Consider the following 24664-nt stretch of genomic DNA (forward strand, 5'->3'; position numbering starts at 1 on the left):
GGTATGACTGTGGTAGGCTTTCTTTCTTTCTTTCTTTCTTTCTTTCTTTCTTTCTTTCTTACATTTCTATTCTGCCCTTCCTCCCAAAGGAGCCCAGGACAGCAAGCTCGAAATGTGATGGAGAACAAGGAATATAATCAGTTTGCCAGGAATTAGAATTGGTGGGAATGACTGGCTGCTGCTTTGGAAAGGATACAGGAAAAATATTAGGTTTCTCCTGCCCTTATCAGAAGCAGGAAGAAGTGAAGAGGGCAATGGCACCTGTCAGCGCCCTTTATGTTCTTGCAGCCACCTGGCAGCCAAGCTCCTAACTTCCTCTTAGCAATAATGTAGAATTATTAGGGTTGTGATTCACCTGACTCTTTCTTAGAAAAGGGAAATATGCTGAAAATTCTCCCCGCCCCAATCTTTCTGCTTCCTCCCAAATGCAAACCAGCCTTCCCTTTGCCAGGATCTGTTCCTGTTCTCTGTTTGTATAAACACACCCCCTACATTCTTTGAGCAAAGATTATTTGATGCAGCCTTTTAGCTTGGGGTCCTGCCAACCTAGCAGTTCGAAAGCACATCAAGTGCAAGTAGATAAATAGGTACCGCTCTGGCGGGAAGGTAAACGGCGTTTCCGTGCACTGCTCTGGTTCGCCAGAAGTGGCTTAGTCATGCTGGCCACATGACCTGAAAGCTGTACACCAGATCCCTTGGCCAATAAAGCAAGATGAGCGCCGCAACCCCAGAGTCAGACACGACTGGACCTAATGGTCAGGGGTCCCTTTACCTTTACCTTTTAGCTTGGGGTTGTCAGTTGTGCTGCTGGCAGGGCTCCAATGCTTTTAGCTGTTGCATAGGTGGCAGAAATTCAACAGATGAAGCATTTCCTGCATTATTTATTTTTCACATTACTTAACTGATGACCACTTTGATGTCCTTTAGGCACTAGGTAAAAATAATCTGTTCATTATTGAGCATTCATCCTGATTTGCTTGCACAAAAGCTGATGTAGAGGTTATAGGATTCTGCTCTTAATTGAGTGTTTGTTCTGATTTGTTTGTGGGGAGGTCATTCACCCAGGACATTTAACAATATTTATTAATTTTCTTGATTGATTTGGGGCTGTAGTTATGTTTTGTGTGCGTGTGTTTCATGGATGTGTTTTGCTGGATTTAATACTGGCCTTTAATTTACGATGATATGATAATTGTTTCAAATAATTTTTGTAAGCCATCTTGAAAACTACAGTCAAAAGGCAGGACAGAAGTATTTTCAATTCATAAAAATTCATGCCCTACCTCTTGGGTGAGAAGGGAAGGCTAAGATCAGACCGAGGGTGTTGGGGCCATGCCCCATTTGCCCTAGTAAACTAAGCTGCCACCTCTTCACATCATTCTCTGGGACTTTGAACCACAGAGCACAGCAGCAATATAAATGACCCACTCAGTAGAAATTCCCTCACCTTCCAAACGTTTGGTTGAATAGGTTGAACATTTGGTTGAGTAGGAACATGCTCACTTGTTGCGTTATTCAGGTGGAATTCAATCACTTATCAGGTTGCACAATTAAAGTTGATCTTGCACAACAAATCTTATCCAAAAAAGCAGACTTTTTGCGATAAAGTGACATAAGGAAGCCCACTGGATAACTCGTGCTTTTACACAATATCTTCTAACCTCCCCTCAAACAAAGCAGCATGCATGCTCATTAAATAACCAGTGTTATTTAATGTGCCTGGAAACAAACCAACCTTCATTCTCAATAAACAGGTTGTCTGGAAGCACCCACACCCCAACATTCAAGTGGGGGAAAGGAGTTTGGGGGTTTTAATAGAAAAAATGCCAATACACATATCATAATATCATACCTGTTTACTAGTGTTATAAACTAGGGAGTTGTAGTGTGAGGGGTGGTGCATAGAAAGCTGATTTATCTAACCTTGTCGTCTCATAGAATCAGTTTACAGGGTTCCCTGGAGAGAAGTAACTACGGTGAAATCTGTAGCATAAACATTGATATGCACACACAAGACCAGAAATGTAAACACTATATACATTCAGCATTTCTAGTTTCTACCACTGGAGGGATCCATAACCATACTGGACTACTTGATCTGCCTTGGACGGTATCCAACACTCCATTAAAGAGTGCAGCTGTGATAGTTTGGGCCTATAAGGGTTCTTCTAGAATCATAGAATTGCATAGTTGGAAGGAACCCCAAGGGTCATCTAGTCCAACTCCCTGCATATTATATTGTAAACGTATCATTCAGATCCATTTCTTTTATGTGAACATTTGGCATGTTGGCTTCCACCCATTCCCATTTTTCAGTCATGGATGTGGGTTGCTATTCTACCACTTGCCATCCACACGAGTGGGTGAAGGCTGATGGAATGTCTCCAGGGGTTTCCCCTGCTCTCCATTGCCTTCTTCTGTTCTAGGCACACGCAAAGGTATTCCTGTACCTTTAGACACACACCCTTAAATAATTCCCAGGAAGTATGAAGAGTGCAAGAGAAAGTTATACCAAACTTTGTTATCATGTTTCACAATGGGCAGAATGGAGGCAGGGTGTTGTTCTTTTATTAATACCTGTACCATAGTGGTATTTGCCTGACTTAAGCTTGCACATGAATAAGAAAGATGTTTTGTGCAATATTTCTGTATTAATTTCTTTAAAAAGAAAAGACCAGTGTATATACTGCACTTATAATCTATGATATAATCACTCACATGTACTGCATGGGGATAACTCCTACAAACTAGGTTTATATTTCAGGAGTACTTTCAGCATGCAGCAGTTGCTGGAAACGCTCATTTTGTCTGGGCCACCAGAAACAAAATGGCTAGTGTGTGCTCAGGAGCAAACTGAAGTAGGAATGTGGTTGGGGGTGCTGGTAGGGTGCCCTGGACTTCAGTAGTGGCCTTCTGGCAGCAGCATCACTGCCACTTACCAGGGCTGGAAAGATGCTGTAGGGTGGAGCTGAGTTCAGAGCAGCATGGGCACACTATAGGAACACTCCCCCGCCCTCACCACCACCACCTCTCGTCCCTATCTAGTGTATGGTAGTGGCATCGCTGCAGGGAGGCCAGCTCCACACTGCCACCCTGATCTAGCTGGCGCTGCATGTGGGGATAGGGACTACCCATCAAAATGTCACTGCACATGTGACAAGCCACACATCAAAAAAGCGTGCTGGTGGTATTCAGCAGCAGCGGCAGTGAGTGCAGATTTTAATGGGTTATTTTTATTTATTGGGTTTTCCATGGCAAACAGAAATCTGGATCAAAGGTTTTAAAAGTACAAGCTAGCATTTTGAGGATGGTATGTGGCTCTAGGAGGGGGTGTGTGTGAAAACATGAGCAACACCAATTTCAGCACCAATCTCACAATAAACTCCTATCTGGAAGCACCCATCAATCTGGCTTTGTGGGGAATGGCTAAAAATTTTACAACCTGGAGAAAAGCAAAAACTGCCTGCTTCAACAAGCCTCCCTCCTCCCTTCCCACTGCACCGTTTGTAGTTCCTCTCCATTATGTGGCTTTTGTGACTATACACAGTTCATAATAACCAGCCAAGCAAGATATTTCAGTTTCTGCTTTGTTATTATAGCAGCAGCCTTCTTGATGATGAGAAGCAATTCCTGTTCATTTATTCCTTGGAGTTTTGCCTTCAAATACGTAGGCAAATGTGTGTACTCTGCCAGAGAGACCCTGAGATTCCTTCTGTGTCTTAATCTAGACTTAGGTCAAGGAGAGGTCAGTTCCTGCCTTTGCCGCTATTGTTGTCAGACTGCAAGCAGGTTTTTCAAAACTATATTTTCAAGGCAGCTGCCCCTATGTTTACACAGAAGTGTTCTCCAAAGGGAAAGAGAGGAGTGGTGCTTATTAAGGGATTAACCCAGCAGGTGCCTGTTCTGCTGACTGTTTTGAGCATTTTTTGCACATGACATTAAAAAAATGACCCTGAGCCTCTCCTGTACTGTTGGTTACGCATAAGTGTAAATGCAAAACACACATTAGAGTTCAAGGACACATTGCAGGAAAGCAAAACATTCAAGGTGGGCATGAAGCAGAGCGGATGAGAGGTGTGGTCTGGGATGAGTCCAGAGGGCAAGACAGACCCCAAGCCTGAGGCTGGTCTAAGTATCACTTCTGATACCCATTTCTATTTCAGTGAAACTTTGGGCTGAACTCCACATGATGTTAATTGTGTCAAAGCAATTAATGTGCACAGTTTTTCATGCTTAAATACCTGCTGAGGTCCCGTACCCCTGAACAGTATTAGAAGAGTAGGGAAGGGTGCTTTTACGCTTTCCCCATCCTGACAAAAATAATTCCCACCCCGAAGCCCATATTAACCCAGGAGGGAAGTTCCAATCAGATTATTCACATATTGTAGATAAGATATTACTCAGAAAATAAAATAACTTCTCAGTTAGTGAACATTCGTATTAAGTCCCATTTACAAAAAAAAACTCAACACCCCTGAAGGCAGGAAATAAATGAGGCAAACTAAAACTGTCATTATATAAGCTAAATGGGTGGTTAATTTGCAGGCACCTTACCTAGAGAAACAATTTAATTCAGTATCAGAGATAAGGTGTCAAGGAGAGAGAGGGGAAGAATAGCTTTGCCTGCCTGCTAGGGAAGTGGCCATTCAGAACATCTCCAGACTGGCAGTACTCTGCAGGATGAAATCAAATGCATACATGAAAATTTAGGTTTAATGTGATCTGTTGCCCTAGCACAACAAATCAACTTTTAAAAAGAAATTATTTTTATGGCTAGGAAAGTAATGTGGAGATGCATTGAAAAGTTGTGTAAACACCCCACAATCAATTCAGGGTAAATGCTCAATAAATAGATTGCCTGCAGGAGCTCTTAGAAGGTTTTCAATTGTCCTCATTTTTCCTCATATTTATGATTTTCTTAATTCATCTACTATGATTTGTTCTTCTAGATATTTAATCATCTAACAGTGCCTTATTCCAGTTTACCTAAAACAAATGTTAGGCTAAGAGGCTTAAATATTTTCTGTCCTTCCCCCTCTGCCCATTTTAAAACATTGGTGTTAGTTTGACCACCCAGTGGCGTAGCGTGGGGGGTGCAGGGGGGCCGGCCGCACCAGGCGCAACATCTTGGGGGGCGCGCTCGCACTCGCAGCTCTCCGCCCCTACCTGGCTCACTCACTCACTCTCTCTCACTGCAGTGCTGGCTATGCGAATCCGATCCGAGCCGCTGGGTCGCCGCCCACTGTGGAGGGGGTGGGTGCCAGGCTTGTGGTGCGGAGAGAGAGTGAGGGACTATCTGGGGGAGGGACAGTGCAGCGGCCGCCCAGCACAGCGCTGAGCGCGGGAGAGAACCACATCAGACCAGCCCAGGCAGCAGCAAGAAGCTGGCAGCGGCGGCAGGTTAGGGGTTAGGGGACGCAAATTACTTGCCTTGCCCCGGGTTAGGGGGCGCAAATTACTTGCCTTGCCCCGGGTGCTGACAACCCACGCTACGCCGCTGTGACCACCTTCCTCTTTTCTTATAGGAATGTCAATTTTAGTGGCATGTCCCATCTTTTTGTTAGAAGATGAATTTCGCATTTGAGTTATTTAATAATTTGGATGTATATTGTTTGAACTTGTTAATCTTTAACTGATTTGTCAATTACCCTGGACTTGAACAAAATCTCCTGTTGCTTGTATTTAGCATCTCCAGATGCCCTCACAGAAAAAGCTTCAGATGGAATCTGTCCACCAACTTCTGCAGTGTATGGTAATGCAATGAACTCGTTTAAATTTATTTGCGGCGCTGGCCCCAAGTTTTGGGGTTTCCTTAGGCAAGATGCCTTCAGTGCACTGCCTCCCTGAGTGGGCCTGTGAAAGGTAATCTGAGATTGAAAGTTACCTTAATCTAAGATTTGTTAGTTAACATGTTTGTTGATATGTTATTTCCCCTTTCAGTGAAAACCAGGTAGAACTTTGGGGACTCGGGGGGTAGTAGAGAAGGTGTTCTAAGACTTTTGAATAGTTCTGTAAGAAAGTAAACATTTGATTTTTTTCACATCTTCCTAGACTGGAATGTAACAGGACCACCTCTTCCTTAATGCTGTTGGCACCACCCATTTACTTGCTCTCTCCCATTGGACCCAATCCACACAAACGCACATAGGAAGAAGGTAAGTGAAGGCAGATTGAACAGGCAGCAGCAATAGGAAGTATGAAGGGGAGTAGAGCTAGGGGTCTCCATGGGATGCCAGTGGGTTCCCTGTTGGGGTGTAGACCTCAGGTGCCTAACAATACCAACCCATGACACATGGTGCATGTGCCTCCTTCTCCAGTTTTGAGGTATTTAAAGATGCTGCTTTTTTTTTTAAGATGGTTCTTTTATCATCCACCAAATACTATCAGATTTGACATGAACCTGCACCTCATCTGGTGTGCTTTCTGTATTGATCTCCAGTTCCGCGAACATAATAATCTTGCTTACTCATTAAGATTAATTACTTATCTTTAGCATCTCATCTACTTGGAAGGGCAAAAAAATCCATTGCAATCCAGTTTCTATGTATTTCCTGATGTTTTTTCCTGTGTGTTGTTGACATTTTTTGTTTCAGGGAAGGAGTTATTATTTTGATCACATCAGCAAGTTTAGACAAATTAGTTATCATAGTTCCTGTTTATACTGTCTTTTTTGTTCTAAAAAACCTCATCTTGAATTGTTCAGAGGCTGAAGGTGCTTCTTCCAGACAGGGACTTGTTGGGGGATCAGTGCTCCCCATGCATGCAAGTTTTCTGCAGTGTCATCTTGGGATGAAGAATGTCAAATTTGTTTCTCTCAGTTGCTATTTTTCCAGGCTTAAATTCACTACTCCACATTTCCACTGCAATTTTCAATGAAAAAAAGTTATAAAAGTTTTCCAGCACTTTTAAACAAATTTATTCTAATAAACACATTTTTGGATGAAGTTTAGACTAATATATACAATTTCCCAAGCAATCCTTAGAATCCACATACTGTTGGCCTCAAAATGCCAGACTGTATTTCTTTCCCCATTTCATGTGGATTTACCCCTTCTAGACAAATTCTAATGTCAAAACAAAAAACAAAACAGTTGCCAGAAACCTGTTTGCAATATCTCACTGACACTTCCCATCTGGAAATACCCTCAATCCCAGTCCTCCTGCTTTGAACCTAAGGGTTTCTGTTTTAACTAAATACCTTCTAACTTTCAAATGCTACTTAGGCTACATGTTTATGCCCACTATGCCCACTGCAACAACCCTATGGCATTTATTCCCCAGGTAATCTTGCACTGGGGTGCAGTGGCGTAGCTAGCCACTTGGGTGCCCGGTGTGGCGCGTGCATCCTGCAGCCAGGGGTGCGGCGAGCTGCCCATGGCGGCGGGGCGAGCCAAGGCAGGGCGCGCTGCTTGGAGCCTCTCTGCAGGCTCCTCCTCAGCCGTAGGGTGCAGTGGACAGGCACAAGCCCTGTGCTACTCGAAAAAGCAGCGCAGTGTTTGCAGGCAGTCTGCCCACTGCTTCCCCTTCAGGAGAGATGCATGGCTCACGCACACTGCAGGCCCCACGGTGTGGCACCCAGTGCCCCCTGCCTCACCTAGCTACCAGTGGCGTAGGAAGAGGTGGGTGCGGGAGTTATTTTTCCCCAAAAGTCGTGAGCCCAGTTTTTAAAATTTTATTTTAAAAACACATATTTTTGCCATTTTGTCACCCCCCTCAGTGATTACACCTGGGGCGGACCGCACCCAGTGCACCCCCCTTCTTATGCCACTGCTGGAATGTGCCTCATGTTAGGTACTGTCTCTCTCGCTGTTTGTTTTAGTTGCTTATTTCTCTTGGTCATGTGGCCCATTCTTTAAAGAGTGTGGTGCTATGCCCCATGCAGGGAGTTCAGCTGAGTTGTTTTGGCACTCCTCCCCAGGCAGCTGGCAACACTGGCTCTGATGAGAGGGAGTCCAGGCCTGCTGTAATTCACCCACCCAGTGCTCTGCAGGGGTACCCGCTTTCCTGAGCTCCATGTCAATAGTCGGAAACAGTGAATGGCTTTCCTCTTCCTGGCCCGGCTTGCTTTAGATTATCAGCAGGATAAAGAGTGCTCTCAGACTTTCTGTCAGGCCTCCTAGCCCCTTCTCCCTTTCTTCCAAGTGGCCTTAAATTTTGTGTGGGAATTGTTCTGAGCTATGGTCACGCTTCTCAGCCTAGACTCAAGAGCTAGGTTTCACAGCCAACTCTAAGAAAGTGTCTGGGACGTCAGCCCTGAGGCACTGTGCACATGATGCAATGCAACGTGGAGCACTTCACATGTTTCACAGTTCCTCGGCACATAAACCCTTCCATGTGAGTTCACCACACACGAGAATGTACGTGATGGGATTCGTGCAATTTCTGATTTTACTGTAGGAACACGTGAATTGGTGCTTGCTTCCAGAACTTTTGAAAACTGAAGTCAGTAGGTTATATTAGCATATTTGCAATTCTGCATCCATGTACATTAACATTGTGTAACCCAGAGTGGGACACATCTTCTGGGCAACACTTGAAATAAGCTGTGTCCCTGACTGTGTTGCTGATTCATGGGCATTTTAAGTGAGGAGGTGGAAGGTGGGTAGAAATTGGCTAAGGAAAGGTGGTTTGGCAGCAGCATTGGACTTCCTCCTAAGCGTATTTATTTACCCAAACAGGCGACTGCTATTGTTCTCTGTCTAGCTCCTCCCACCCTCCTGGCCCAAACTTAATCCTGTATAGACTAACAAAAAAGGGGTCCCACAGAGCAACATTGTGCACTAGGAGGGTAAACATAAGGAAGTAACCCTTCCTCAACCCTGTAAATGCAAGCAACCATGTTTAGGCTCCATGTAGCGTTTTACCAGCCCCAGGACACACGTGCAAACAAAGCTTCATCCCATTTTTCATGAACACATACATGAATCCAGCTGCATTCATGCACCATTTCACATGTTGTGATCTGTGTATATGTGCAGCTTTGAGAACAGCCTGAAGCAGTCATGTCACATGTGTAAGGGTTAAACAAAAGCAGAACTACAGGTCACAAAAGGGGAAAGTTAAGCTCAATATTATTTCACAAGATTACAGGTCTAGTAGGTTTGCCCACAAAGCTTCAATTATAAATGGGGATATTTACCAAATAATGGGCTCATTTCTATTTTGTATGTGTGCTGCATCCACACAATAGCACCCTCACCCAAGTAGTAACCCTCACTTCCCTCCCCCTGTGAAATCCAGATTTTACTGATCTGTGACTAATCCAATAAGGGAATAAAATTCAATATAGAATCATATGTTACCACATATATATTTTTTTACATGTGTGATGATGTTTCACTGGGTGCCATTCATTGCCCCACCCTTCCATTTTGTTTCCATCAGCCCAAAGAAAAGGATGCAGTCTGACTTTTCCCACCAGTGTGTTGCTGAACTCACAGTATGGAACATAGGTGGTCATATTAATTTCAGTTACTGCTTTACTTGAACCCAAGGTCATCTGGAGCAGTGTTTCCAGACTGTGGTGATATATGTTTTAAATATTTTTAGAGATTTTTTTTTTAATAATTTGCTATTGCTACCTTGGACCTCCTTCAGGAGGAAGGATGGGATGATGATGATGATTTATCTGCCCTTAACCAGCAGGTCCCAGAATGGGTTACAATAACTTAAAATTCAGTATTTTTGAAAGTTAAAAAAATTAGTCACAGAAACATCACAGGTTTCAAAGGCATGTCTTCAGCATTTGCAGAAAGCTGTGTAGTGAAGTTACCAGACACATCTCTGTGAGGAGGGAATTCCACAAAATCATCACCACCATTATCATCATCCTATAAAACCTTCAGCAGGTACTGACCTCTGTTTAGATCATATTGACATCATAGTTATTTGGTCATGTGAATTGACCCACAGAGTGTTGGGAAAGTACATCTTTAACAGGTTCATTTGACTTGGCACAGAAGAGGGTCATGCATCCCCCTTTCCCTTTTGATAACTCTGTGGTACATGAGTGAACCTGGCTGATCCACAAATAATGGTTGTGCACAACAAGACGGGCTAAAACTTAAGGCAGTACAGTGGTGCCTCGCAAGATGAAATTAATTCATTCCGCGAGTTTTTTCGTCTAGCGAATTTTTCGTCTTGCGAAGCACGGTGTCGGGAAAGTTTTGGAAAAGCTTCAAAAATCACCAAAAACCTCAAAAAAGGCTACCACACCGCGTTCTATGAGTTGCTCCTCGAAGTCAAGTCGCAACTGTATTAACGGTGTTAAGAAAAAGGAAACAAACTTGCAAAAAACGCAAGACGTTTTCGTCTTGCGAAGCAAGCCCATAGGGAAATTCGTCTTGCGAAGCAGCTCAAAAAACTCAAAACCCTTTCGTCTAGCGCAGGGGTCTGCAACCCGCGGCTCTGGAGCCACATGTGGCTCTTTTACACCTTTGCCGCGGCTCGGGGGCGGATACTAGCAAGGGGAGGAGGCGCATTGTGCGCCCCGACACTCCCCACTGTGGTGGGCACTGTACTGGCTGTGACGTCGCATGGGGGCGGTGCGTGCGTTAGTCACGCACTGTCCCGACGTCACCTTCCCGCCCACTGTCAGATCGGAGGGCAGCGGTGCGCATGCAGGTCTATATTTGTTTTAAATGTTGCAATGGTTTTGCGGCTCCCAGGTTTTTTTTTCTTTGGAAAAGGGTCCAAGTGGCTCTTTTTGTCTTAAAGGTTGCAGACCCCTGGTCTAGCGAGTTTTTCGTCTTGCGAGGCATTCGTCTTGCGGGGCACCACTGGACTGCCCATCCATTGTGATCTGCATGTCTCTGGTTTCCTGTAGTGTGTAAAAAAAGTTTCATAGGCCTGCTGTAATCACAGCCATGCCCAACTTCCAGAGACGGACAGTTTTCCCGGGCTGTAGATTAATCAACTTCAGGACTCCATGATACCTTCTTTCCTCAGCAACAGTAAACTGTTGTTCCTGACTAGAATCTAAAGAGGCAGAAAGAAAATCACTTCTCTCCCAGACTGGGAGCAGTTTGTTCCTTAGCCTTGGATTTGGAAAACATGACTAAAGGGAGTTTCTTGAACCCTGAACACCAGTGGGGTGTCTCTTCATTTCAAGCCTCTCTCCGTTGGGAGCTCAGTCCAACAATCTCCCAGTGCATTGCTTCCTCCTGCAGGAGCAAGAGACAGGCAAGGAACAATGGGTGGAGAGCAGGAAACGGTGCATGGGAAACAGGATTTCATGTCATTGCTGTGCTGTCTGTGAGGGCCTCTAAGCATCCCTCCCCCAACAGACTCCATTCCTGCTCTGGCTGAATCCCAGCCAAGAAAGCTCTTCCCACTGACTCGCAGCTCTTGCTGTGCCCAGTCCATTCTCACTCTTAATCAGTTCCTGAACTGCCCAGAGGTTGCTTGGGCTTGTGTGTTTGTGCACCCCAGGCTGAAGCACCCCAGGAAGGATTTCCAAGCAAGCATGGAAGAAACAGGCAGGTCATAATCTCTTCTGCAACAACACGTGGCAGGGAACAAAGCGCTGGAATGGGTGGAAGGGCCTTGGAGGGGACAATCTGAACTCCCAAGCAGGTGGACCGAAACTCAGCCAGAGTTTCTTTTCCTGAGGCTCGTAACATACACTTCAGAAAGCAGGAGGGGGATTTTCTAACCGGAGAACCAGAATCTGTCTTCCTCATGGGGTGTGTGTAAACGTCCTTCGAGCCACTCTGACCCATTCAAAGCAATGGAAGACACAGGAGCATCAGGCATAGAGGACGCACTCTGCAAATGAAAAACAACTCAAATGCCCCCATCGTCTTTTCCTTTTCTGGATCCGTGATGTCTGAGCTCTCCTGACACTGTGAACACTCAGGAAAATGAGACTGGGCAGGCTTTGTGTTTTAACTCTCTTCTTGCATCTGGCAGGTAAAGTCCTTTCCCCCCCTTAACAGGTTGGTGGGAGGTGGGTTGCTATTGTTTTTGGTGGCAGAAAGAATGGAACTTGGCGAAGGTTGCAGAGCTAGTGGTTACAGCTCTGTGCCAAGGTAGAACTTACGCTATTGGAGTCCAACAGACCGGGACATAGTGTCAGTAGAACGGTGCCACATAATACTTGTTCCGCATTTGTAAGAAATCAGTCTTTTGTGTGGCAGCACCCAATCTTTGGAACTCCCCGCCTATCGATACCAGGCATGTGCCTTCGCTGTACTCTTTTTTTGGTGTCTGTTAAATACGTCATTTAGACTAGCCTGTTCAGACAGGTAGAAGGTTGATGTATTTTAATCTGCTTTTAGGTCATCATTGGTTTTAATTACTTTTTAAATGTTTTATTATCTTTTAAAAAACCGTTTTTACTGATCATTTTATTGTTTTATTCTTTTTGTAAACCACTTCAAGGTTTTTTTTTTGTTTTCGTTTTCATAAATATTATGAAATTAAATAAATAAATAAAAAAGGGATGGCCATCCCATCTGGTAATTTCTGGACAGGAAGCCACAAACTACTCCTATCTAGAATTATACTGATATTCATTAGCGTATATCCAATTAAGGGTATACTACCGTCTGATGCATCAGCCTGTTGTCTACTCAGCAAATTGGGGAACCACTATGAAAATACCCAACAATTACAGGCAGTACTGGGAGAAACCTTGAATGGCATGCAAAGGGGGAAATCTTGTTCTGAGCTCTCCGAACACCCACCTTTGTTGTGCTGCATTGCTTCATGTGTAGAAGCTGCATTAGCTACCAACAGGACCAGTATTTTAATCAGGTTGACCACCCTCAGCAGTAGTCAGCCCTGTTTAATTGGGCTCTGGGTGAGGAACCCCTGGTGCCACCAGAATGGTGGGTCTGGGATTTAAATGTTTTCAGAGATGCTGTTATGTGCAGACCCATGTGCTGTTTCTGCAACATCCTCTTTGTCTCTCCCAACTAAGAGTGGAAAATCTTAGCCATATGGTGAGCAATGGACAAATCATTCAATTTCTGATCTGTGTCATTTTTTTTGCATGAGTTCACTCATAAGTCTTTTCTATCCCATTTTCACATTAATCTCTCATATATGTGTATGGTGTTGTTGTTCTAGTTTTAAAAAACTACACGGAGTTCCACATCTAGATACATATTTGAGGGCTCCTCCAATACTAGTGTTCCATCGTGAGTGTCTTCTGCAACATGTTCTGGACACAAAAATAGTGTGTTATTAGTGGATTATTTTTTTCCTATTTCCTAGTTTGTTCTTTGTGATGCTTCCCCAGTGCTACCACATTATTGTTGTCCAGGAAAGTTATAGCACAGGAAAAGCAGGACAAAAATGAACTAGAACATTTGTGGTATAAATAGTTACACGATTTCAACAGGCAGTGGCAGGATATGCACTGATTGCAAATGAAGCTGGCTGACCACCCCAAAACTTCTGCAGGCCAAAACAGTATTGAAAGCAGGATTATGTGTGACAGCCCCAACAGCATCATGATCACCAATAATCATGAATATGAAATAAAAAGGGCATCTGCAGGGGTCCGTAGACATATTTTCTTTTAAAATTCACACTTTTAAACATACTTTAATGCTGTTGCTGAGATAAAGTCTGTGATGGAGCATTTGGGGAACGTGAAGAGCTGATGGATAACTAAGTTGTGATCTGAAGATTGGTCTGGAAGGTGTAGATCAGGTTAGTCTGTATTCACAAAGACTGAGTTCCATGGCCATCTCCAACCTTTTCCATCCAGGCATGGAATACAGTGAATAGAGAATGCAAGAAAAGCAGTTTTGGTAATGCCCGTCAGTGGTATTCCATGGGCAATGGGTGCTTTGATATCATTCTGACCGCCATTTGTGCTACAAACACACTCTTGGGTGATAGAAAGAACCACCATATGGCTGAATGCAGTTGTTACAGGAAAATTGGGTGATACAGACATTGTTGGCTTGGGTTTACATGCACATTTCTTTTGTCTCTGTTCAGATAAATCTTGCAGAGTTTCGAACCACTGCAGGGCCCCTTGAATCCCTTTTCCTCATAAGAGAGATTGCAATGAGTGGACACATCATGTCTGTCTTATACCATCATAGCCGGGAAAAAGCTATTGTGTGTATCCAGTCCCAAAAGGCCACAAATGGATTATTTATAGACCTGCTCTCTAGCTAAGTTTGTGCATTGAAGCTATATGCAAGCCTGTGTGCTCACATGTTTCTTACTAACACAGGAAATAGCTTCTGAGGTGGGTAGGGTGGATTTTTCATTGGGAAAATAGCGCAGGTAAAAGGGTTAACCCATACTGTGAAATGAAACGAAATGAAACAGCAGAAGGGCAACGTCTTCTGTGTTTCATCAGAATATAATTAGCTGTTTTCTGAAAAGTGACATCAGAAAATCATATCGAAGAAAGGTTAATAAGAGTTGCAAGCCTTCAGGGTCACACAAGCATAATGAGAGAGACAATCTGATCAATTCAAATATAAGGGTGGCATTCCAGAATATATAATGTGTAATAGAAGTATTCTGGTAATAGCATCATTGTTATTCCTGAAAAGATTTCTGGATTTCTGTGCTGGAAATAATGTGTGACAAACACATTGATTGTCACATGGTGTGTTTACATTTGTGTATTGTGATGTATGTACATGTAGACAGAAGAAGGCATGCTTAACATGTAGGGATTTTGTCATAATTGACAAAATAATAGCCTATTAATGTGCTATCTCATCATACAAGCGATCTCTATGTTCCTTTCCAAATTCAAACAAATACACGGATAAATATTTTAAGTGGTGGTATAATGATCTGTTTTCAAACCTGTACTGTATGTGTCCCGAGACGGAATAATAATATTGTTTTTAACATATTAGATAAGAACTTCCTGCTGTGTTGTTGAAATGGCAACAGAGGTTGAGCACCAGTTCTACGCACAGTATCTGTTATTAGATGTAAGCAATTAGGTATACGTATACATATTCAACTTATCAACAAAGATTCTACATTCAGTGGCTCTTCCCAGAGGGATGGGATTTACTAGAGAAAATGTCCCTGTTAAATAGGAACAACTGGAGTTTATATCCGTTGAAAGAAAGCACATAGCTTCAAATGTTACTTTGATGAAGAGGAAACACAAGTATGTCACAGATAAGCAGTCCCTGGCTCCTTTCACCTGAGTGAAGCTTGCCCTCACAGTGGGAGAGTTCCCTGCTCTTCTTCTAGAGCCTAGGCAAGGCCTGGCTTCGATTGTGTGAATTATGCTGAGATTGTTTGCTCTCCCTGTCCTAAAATAACACCTTCTCTTGTTCTTCTGACGCAGGAGCAATTATGGATATCACCCTGATGGCCAACGTCTTGAGTCCCTCACACACCAACTTCTACCTCTCGTGTGTGACTGGTGAGCGAAATGCCAGCCTCCAGATTGACAGAGACAATAAAATTGTCATGACCCACCCCAGGTCCAGATTCCAGATGTACAGGAACAGCAGCCATGCAGTGCAAATGAGCGGCTTCTCCCGGGCAGACCTGGTGGGCATCACGTACTGCTTGGGGCAGACTGAGTCAGAACAAACCAGGGTGGTTTATGTGCACAACAATGTGGATGGTAAGCTTGAGAGAGATTCAACACGACACTGGAAAAGAGAATATGCAGATATGTGGTTTCTGAGAACTGGGAGCGATATGTACTTTGAAGTTATTCTTTCTCAATGTTAGGTCCTTACATCATTGTGATAAGACCAAGGCTAAGGTAATGGAGTCTTCTCTCTATACCCTCCTCAGACCCAGACCCTGGGGTCATTCTTTCAATTTGTTTGCATACCAGGACAAGGAAAAAGGAAATATGAGTATTAATCAATCTAGGGAATTCATTTCATTTTAGGCCCAGCCAGATAAATGTGTGTTGGGGTGTGTGTGTGAAATTGATTGCAGCAGCAATGCAATGCAATGTATTTATTTATTCATACATACATACATACCCACCCTGCCCTCTGGCTGGGTTTCTGGCTGGGTTTTAAAAAGAGGAATGGATGAAAGAAGCTAGAGAAAAAACAGCAGGTCTCAGCAGTGAGTGGGAAAAGATGTTGTCTGTATGCCAGTCTACCCATAGATGAAAAGGAGATCCACAGCAAAGAGGAAGACCTGGAAATTTCTCTGAAGACGGGTCTATCTAGGTCTTGTCACCACTCGGTCACCAGCAGAAGCAGACCGACAGCAATAGCCTCATGGAAAGGGCATCATTGCCACTTACTGGCAGGGGGAAGATGGCTGTGAAGGCATGGCTGCATAGATGCACAAGAATGACTGCCAGTGATATCACTGCCAAGAGGCTATTGTTGTAGCTCCACCCCAATGGGTGAGCCACTCCTAGTCACTGGACTAACCAGAAATGGTAGACCTGTTCTCTAATACTAGGTTTGTTTGTTTATTTGTTTGTTTGTAGTATTTACTTTGTCCCCTTGCTGGGAAAAAAATTCCTGCCAACATCTGTGGAAGGGATTCTGGCATATTTTATTTATTTATATACAGTGGTACCTTAGTTCTCAAACTTAATCCATTCCAGAAGTCCATTCCAAAACCAAAGTGTTCCAAAACCAAGGCGCACTTTCCCATAGAAAGTAATGCAAAATGGATTAATCCGTTCCAGGCTTTTAAAACAACCCCTAAAACAGCAATTTAGCATGAATTTTACTATCTAACAAGACCATTGATCCATAAAAGCAATAAACAATGTGCTGCAGTCACACAATAAATCAATCAGTAGCTGAACTGGATTCCACACAGTCACAAAAACAAAACAAAAAAACCCCGCAAAAACAGACAGACCTCAGCGCAACACTCAAAATGGAAGTGTGGCACTCAAAACAGAGCACATTTGGCTTCTGAAAAAGTTCGCAAACTGGAACACTTACTTCCGGGTTTGCAGTGTTTGGGTTCCAAGTTGTTTGAGTACCAAGGCATTTGAGAACCAAGGTACCACTGTATATGATTTTCATAACTGTTGCCTACTAGTACTCATAGAATTGCATAGACAGATCTAAACATGCAGCAAATAGGGTATCTGTCTTGGATGCTTTAGTTGAGATTCCTACATTTCTATAATTCTATGAACTTAAGGGCACACATTTTCCCTGGCATCCTACTACAAAAGAATTTCTGGATGCAGGGGCGCCGACTTATAAAAAATATTGGGGGAGCCTGCGAAAGCTCATGAATAATAAATAAGCTCATGAATATGCAGATAAAGTGGTGCCGCCTCCTCGTGAGCGAATAGGGAAGAGCGTGCTGCGCCTATTAATCAGCTCCGAAGGAAATTGGGTGGAGCTTTTGCTTGGGAGGGAGGGCAGGAGGCATGCAGCCCGACCCTGTGCATTTTGGGCTGGGGGAGGGGCGGCGGTGGCGCTCTGCTGGAGGGGCGCCCGAGATTATTGGGGGGCGGAGCCCCCCCAAACGAATTTTTGAGGGGGCTCGGGCCCCCTCAGGCCCCATGAAGTCGGCGCCTATGTCTGGATGCTATGGTGCTAGTCAGTCATTAGTCATTTGAGCGATTCTTATTGCCAGGAAAAGAGACATCAGTCAGATAATTTAAACAAAGAACCCAGGAAGAATATCTGAAAATTGACTAGATTTTCTTATCATAGAAGGCCTTTGAAGTATGATAAACATTGATTTGGGTGAGGCAGAACAAAGACACCACTGGAAATCCAGGCTTTGTTACAGATACAATTTAAAGCATGACTTTGGGAGATATGCTCATAATGGAGGGTTTGGAAAGAAGAATAAGGATGACGTTAACAATAAGATGCAGAACAATCCTAACCCTAACATTACCTAAAATGGGCACATCAACCTTCACCTCACTTGTTGTATTTTAATATTTTGTTGGAAGCTGCCCAGAGTGGCTGGGGAAACTCAGCCAGATGGGTGGGGTATAAATTTGTTTGTTTGTTTGTTTGTTTGTTTGTTTGTTTGTTTGTTTGTTTGTTTTGTTCTGGACACTGTGAGTTAGTACCTGCACTAAGCCTACATGCTCACCTTTCCCCTTCCAATATGTGTAGAAAATGCCACACACAGTTTGTTCCACCCTTGTGAGGATTTGCTCTTTTAGCCTGGTGGCCTTTGCACTCTGGAACTCCCTGCCCATTGACATTAGGCAGGCATCTTAGCTGTGTTGTTTTCTGTAGCCATTAAAAACTTTTTTGTTTAGACAAGCCTACCCAGATTAGTGAAACTGACATGTATTTTATATATGACACGTGGATAATATTTTAACTTTATTTTATAATGTGTAGTTTTAACTGCTCCTTTATTATTATTTTTAAGGTTAAATTGGCTTCAAATCTGACTTCTATCAATAATTTTAATGTATTTTTAATTTCAACTAAACCGTTCGGAGTCCCCCCCCCCCCAATTAAGTGGTATACAGATTCCATTAAATAAATAGAGTAAAATAGGCAAATATACATGTTGAGCAGGATGAAGTGTTTAGGTGAGTTGGAAATCCCAGACAAAGATGGAATGACAGATCTGGGCAATCCAGAGCATGACCCTCTGATGATCAGGGAAGAGAAAATATTGCAGGTTCTGCTTCCTAACCCAGTCTCTGTTTCTGTCTGACCCTGCAGCCAACCTCGTCCCAGAGAAAGTGACCCAGACATTCAGCCTCTCGCAGCCAGCTGTACTTGTTGCCAAGATAAAGCACGGGAAGAACGCAGACATTTTGTGGAAAAGGAATGGCAAGTGCCCCCCTCTCCCAGCTGCACGGCTTTGGGGAGATCTGCCCCTGCTCCAATGCTTCCCCACCCCACCCCATTCCTGGAACAAGGGCTGCCCTCAGTCATCCTTGTCAATCAAAGCTGGCAGTCTAGGCCCAGACCTGCCAGTGGGCTTGCAGCTGGATGCCTTTGTGCTTCCTCAGTTCTTTTCTTACCCAGACTGCTCTGTCAGTTGCAGGAGCCTCTAAGCCCTGTCCAGGCCAGTCACAGGCTGGAGTGGATTAGTAGGGCTTATTCAGAGTTCAGTTGTGAGCTCTCATTCTTTTCTTCCTCCCTGCCACTTTCATTTGCAGGGACCTACTATGACACCAAGGACCAGGGGGAGGTGAAGGAGAGCCAGTCCACTCTGACCCTGTCGCCTGTCAGCGTGAGTGACGGTGGGATTTACAGCGCTACATTCATTGGGGACAGTCCTTTGTCAAGTGCCTTTTTCCGGCTGATTGTGCGAGGTAAGATAGTGCAGAACTGAAGAGATGCAGGTCAATAGGAGCCACGGACGTCCCCACTAACGTCTGTTTACATCCTTTGTTATGGGGTGGGTGTGATTCAGTGTCTCATCATTTAAAGACTCCCAACTGAACATGTACAGCTTCTATTAAAAACTATTGTTTGAGATCATAAGAAGGCTTTCTCTGTGGTGCCTCTTTACCCATATGCCAGTCGCACTTTAAGTTGCTGCCAGAGGGTAATGAACACATAGGTGTGAACTTGCTCTGAGCATAGTGGCTGTTGGAGACTGTTAGTGACTGCACTGTGGTTAATGCTGCCTCGTGCTGTCCAGAGATCAGGCTTCCTTCCAAATCTTCTTTAAATTTTATTTTATTATTTATGTTTCTGTCCTGCCTTTCTTCCGTCATGGCACTCAAGGCAGTGACCAGAACCAGACCTGCCTAGTTTCATTAAAGCAGTGGCCTCCTGTGCATTCAGGCAATAATTGTCTGTCTGTCTCTTCCCAACCTCCCAGGATGTGCAGCCAAGAAATGGGGCTCTTCTTGTGACAAGGACTGTCCCGACTGCCTGAATGGAGGCATCTGCCACCATATTGAGGGAGAATGCATCTGTCCACCAGGCTTCATGGGCACCCGCTGTGAAAAAGGTTAGAAGCAATGTGTACATGGTCTTGGTAGGAAGAGATGCCTCTGCTCCATGAACTGCACTTGTAAATCTTCACAAAGAGTATAGATGGTTGCCATTTGAAACCTAGTTGGATGTTGGACTCTGTATCTTCATATGTACCATATGAGGGCCATATCACCTTTTGGTAGTTCACTGCCTGTATTTCTGACTGATGTGCCCCTACATAGAGTCAGCCCTTTGTATGGAAAGCACACAAGAGTACCTGTGAAGATCTCATGACTAAAGCATGTAAATTTTCCTCTGCTTTGAAACTGGGAATCCAGCTGCAGGAGCTGCATGGCCAATGATGTTACCTGGCTGAACCCCTTTTGTTGTATGGTCTGCCCAGGAAGAAGAGGCAAGTTGGGTATAAGCACTACTCCAGCCATGCAGCGCAGTATCCAGAAGTGCATCAGATGCAATTCCTAACCCTTCCAAAACCTTCCTTTGAATGTGTCTTTAGGTGTGGGAGAAGCATTAGTTTTCAGTCTCCTAAACCTTGGTGTGCAGAGGTTGCAAGTATATTCTTCCTTTTGAAAGTTTCCTGGTTGGGGTCAGGACTAATCATAATTGATGGGGAAAGCTCACATTTCCTTCTTGACTAGGATGGAAAGACATGCTCTGTTGAATCCCCAAGAATAGCTCCTCAGACTTAGGCATGACTCCTTAGGCCAGTGGTTTCCAATCAATGTGCCTTGGCACCCTAGGGTGCCTTGAATGACAGTCAGGGGTGCCTCTGTCCCTCTCTTCTTCCCTCCCTCCTCTGATGCCGTCTCGCATCTCTGCCTCTCAAAGGCTTGCACAGCTGTTTGTTGCAGCAGCCCTGGCTACAAGCTCCGCAGGCAAATGCTGCCTCTGGGGCTGGTCAGGGGACAAGGAGTAAGCAAGGAAGCAGGCAGGTGAGGGAGCCCAGACAGCCAGTCCACTAGCCTTTGCTGTTGGGAATGGACAGACAAGTCCTAGGCCGCTGTGGGGCAGTGTGAGGAGGCACCTCTCTTTGGGGCTGGGGGGGGCAGCTCAGAGACCAGGGGCAGCAGCAGTGGCTGCCCAGGGGACTCCCAAGGAGAGGGGAGAGGAGGCTGAGGGAACACTCCACAAGGGAGGGTATTCAAGAAAGGGGGAGAGGCTGCCAGCTCTACAGGCACATGGTGACATAACTGGGCTCCTGAGCCCCACAGGGGTGCTACAGAAAGAATGTAGTTGGTCAAGGGAGCCGTGGACTCAAAAAGTTTGAAAGCCTCTGCCTTAGGCAATGAAGCGTGGGTAGAAGGCCATGGAGTCCCAAATAGCTTTCACATCTCGAGTCCCAAGTCCCTTATCTCTGCAGAGGGATCAACTGGTGTTGTGTGAGAAAAGGTACAGAGATCACAGTGGAGAAACCTGGCATCACAATAAAGAGGAATTATGGATTCATTGTAGGATTCGTTCTGATTGTGTGCAGATAGCGACACAGGAAGGAACAAATGCGATGCAGGGTTGGTGAACATGTGTGGCTTTGTCAGTACAGTGGCAGCAAATACCTAACAAGAATCTTCTTGCCTTGCAGCTTGTAAGGAAGGCATGTTTGGGCGAAACTGCCAGGAGAAATGTCATAACAAGCAAGGCTGCAAGGGGCTGGCCTTCTGTCTGCCTGATCCTTATGGCTGTTCCTGTGCTACTGGATGGAGTGGTCTTCAGTGTGGCTCAGGTATGTCCCCTGCAGTCTCTTTCTCCCAACTCTATGACACTTTTGGACACCAAGGTGATAAATGAAATGGGGAGGTGGGGGAAGCTGACCTACTTAGAAAGGCACAAGATGCAAGTGTATGGTGTCTGTTCCACAGAACCAAAGAAACTGTGCTTCCTTTCCCCTTGCTTTCCATGTTACATTTGGCAGCATAAAAACAAACCTTGTGTAATGCTTGGGGTGCAAACTTGTAGGCCACCCTTCATTAGGGCAGTTTCCAGCAATACATAAAAACACACCGAGGAAAGAAAATTAAATGTTAAAATAATCCAATTAATAAAACAGTAACAGAGCAACCGAATGAGGCAAACTGGTGGCTACTAGTTAACATAAAAAACCAGGAGAATAAAATTGTTTTTACCTGTCAGCAGAAGCCAAATTTAGGGCACTCCCAGATTGTCACTATTTTCGGGTGGGATTCAATTCCATACCAGCAAATTCAGGTTGCGTAATTATAGTTTACCGGAAGGCCTCACTGTATTAGACTTTTTGCCTTAAGGAAAGTGATGGAGAATGCACTGGGATTGCTTGATTCAAAGTTGTATAACCTCCCTGCAAATGAATCAGAACAAACGCTCAATAAATATTGGGCGTCATCTAATCTCCCCACAAACTTTGTGCAAACAAATCAGGATGAATGCTCAACAAGCAGGTTGTCTGAAAGCAACCAGAGTCTCTGCCGCCTGGGCTTCCAGGGAAAACAAACTCCAGAGTTGGGGAGGAAACGATAAAGACTCTCTCATGTACCACCATCAAATTTTCATGTAGTATTTTTAAATAGTAAAAATGGCTTAACTTTGGTCCATTAATTACAATAGGTCTATTCAGAGTAAAACATAGCTGAATAACACCCATGTCTTTCTTTAGAAGGGTGTGGTAGATCCCCACCCACATGGCCATCCCATCATGTGATTGATTTCTTGCTAAACTGAAGCTTCTGACTTCTTATATGTGTTCAGAGCAGCAATAGGGATACATATATATAAATGTAATGTGACATCAGATCTCATTAACATGTTACTTTTGGATAGGGTAATGTTACCATGAGGTGGTGTTTTTACCCTTGTCTGTTTCACATCGTAAAAATTACTTGTGAAAAGGCATTACCTTGAGAAACCTAATGTTTACCAAGTCTCATTCAAATCCTAGAATTTTTCTTGATACAATAAGTGCCAGTCCTCAGCACACAAGGGAGGGTTCAGGGTGGGGAAACAGTCCTTATGTGAAATCAACACTGTAATCATTGTGAAAAAGGTAATACTGTATGAGAATTGTGGTCATGTGATCTCTCAGAAAGTGAAAGGTAATGAAGCCATGGGAAAGAAGAGCTCCTACAGGTGTGGCAAGGAGGAACCATGGATATTGGAACAGTACTGAGGAAGGCAAATTTCATTAAATCGCGTAACAAGAGTGCAAACTTGTGGTTTCATTGTTGTTACTACCAACAAACAGCATAGTCACATTGTTTCCTGAACATCTTTACATGGAAAAGATGTTCAAGAACCCTCCCTTCATCTCAGACTCACAGTATTCCTTAGTATTTTTATTCGGTTTTGGCTACTTTCTCTGCTGGGACTCTGTTTGGCTCGTATCCAGGAGAGAGCCGCTTCCTCCCTTTGTTTCTTTAGAATCATTTCCCTCCTGCTTGGCTCCAACAAACCAAAAGAAAAAGGGGGTTCTCATGAGCAGGAAGTTCCATAGCAAAGAGAAAAGGCTCCTCCAGACTGAGCTGTTCGTTTAGCATTCTTCCTGGTTTACTTCCACAAAGTACAATAAAGAACGGGCCTCATATAACCAGTACAAAGTTTGTATGATGCCTACCCATTATTGAGCATTCATTCTGACATGTTTGTAGGGAGGATATATGACAGTGGGAATTGTTTGTGTGAAGGTTAGACATCTTCCCATCCATCTATTGTTATGCACATTTTTCAGTGCATTCCGCTCCCCCCACCCCCGCCATTTTCCAAATCGCAAAAAGTCTCCTTTCTTGTTATTTGTAAAAGTGGGTTTGTTGCAACAGAGCACTTTAATCTACTTCAGTTCTGCAAACCTACATTTCTGGCATGCAATTGAATCTCCCCAGTAAAATTAATAACATTCTGGAGGTGACCAATCCATTTTTAAAAAAGGAAGCCAGCACATTTAAAACTGCTTTGTGGTCTTACGTGCCTGCAAACTTACAATGGGAGACGGGTTAAAAGCAGCATACATGAAATCTGCCAGACATCCTTGACCCAGGCACACACACTATGCCTTTAAAGGCCATTCAAAGCCTGTCCCTCCCCAAAGAATCTTAGGAATTATAGTTTGCCCTTAACAGAGTTACTATTCCCAGCACCCTTATTCAACTATAATTCCGAGTGTGTGTTTTGACTGTGCCTTAAACGCATTGCTTGTATGCAGCCCCAGTCTCTGGGAAATGGTCAGAGGAGATTGACCCGCGATCCCTGTGCTCTTTCCCCAGCTTGCTCCTCTGGGAGGTACGGCGCTGACTGTGCCCTGGAGTGTCATTGCCAGAATGGAGGCACCTGTAACCGGTTCAGTGGCTGCATTTGCCCATCTGGTTGGCATGGACAGCACTGTGAAAAGTCAGGTAAAAGCACTGTGGATTGTGTATCATGGGAATGGCAGGAACCAGGCCCAGTGCCAGAGAACTGCCAAACGAGTACATGAATGGAGAGGGTGCTGCAAAGTGGTTAGCCGTTGCCTGCCACCTAAAGATAAAGGGAGGCAAGGAATAAATATCATATTGCCCTTTTAAAAAATGCTATTTTATTACGATTGTAATGATGTTTTATCCTTATTCTGGTGTTCTGTGCTAAGATCGGATCCCCCAGATTAAGAACTTGGTCTCTCACTTGGAGTTTAACTTAGGCTCCCAGCCTGTAATTACCTGCATGGCAACAGGCAATCCAATCCCTGTGCGTGAAAACATTGAACTGCGCAAGGCTGATGGAACAGTGATCATGGTAAGCTACCATCATGTCCTGGATCAGGCCCTGTACCATCCCAGAGACCTGGGCTTGCTCTTACTTCTGCCTCTCTAGCCACAACTTGCTCTCACCCTACTCATACCCTTCGG

General features: G+C 44.2%; 1 protein-coding gene across 4 annotated transcripts in view; it reads left to right on the forward strand.

Moving 5' to 3' along the window:
- Positions 1-24664, forward strand: part of TIE1 (tyrosine kinase with immunoglobulin like and EGF like domains 1) — a 44701-nt gene that overhangs the window by 7080 nt on the left and 12957 nt on the right. Inside the window, exons 2-10 of one of the 4 annotated variants that reach the window (XM_083510778.1) lie at positions 5687-5862; positions 6052-6155; positions 15284-15568; positions 18588-18698; positions 19031-19186; positions 19702-19833; positions 21400-21540; positions 24047-24175; positions 24406-24551. In XM_083510778.1, coding sequence (XP_083366904.1) covers positions 15292-15568; positions 18588-18698; positions 19031-19186; positions 19702-19833; positions 21400-21540; positions 24047-24175; positions 24406-24551 — 1092 coding nt within the window. In that variant the 5' untranslated portion in view covers positions 5687-5862; positions 6052-6155; positions 15284-15291. Of the gene's footprint in view, positions 1-5686; positions 5863-6051; positions 6156-11272; positions 11911-15283; positions 15569-18587; positions 18699-19030; positions 19187-19701; positions 19834-21399; positions 21541-24046; positions 24176-24405; positions 24552-24664 lie in introns of those variants that run through there. The other 3 variants (XM_083510780.1, XM_083510777.1, XM_083510779.1) reach the window with 3 other exon arrangements.

This window comes from Podarcis liolepis, assembly GCF_965112155.1.
Source record: "Podarcis liolepis genome assembly, chromosome: 6".
In the NCBI taxonomy this organism is placed as follows: Eukaryota; Metazoa; Chordata; class Lepidosauria; order Squamata; family Lacertidae; genus Podarcis; species Podarcis liolepis.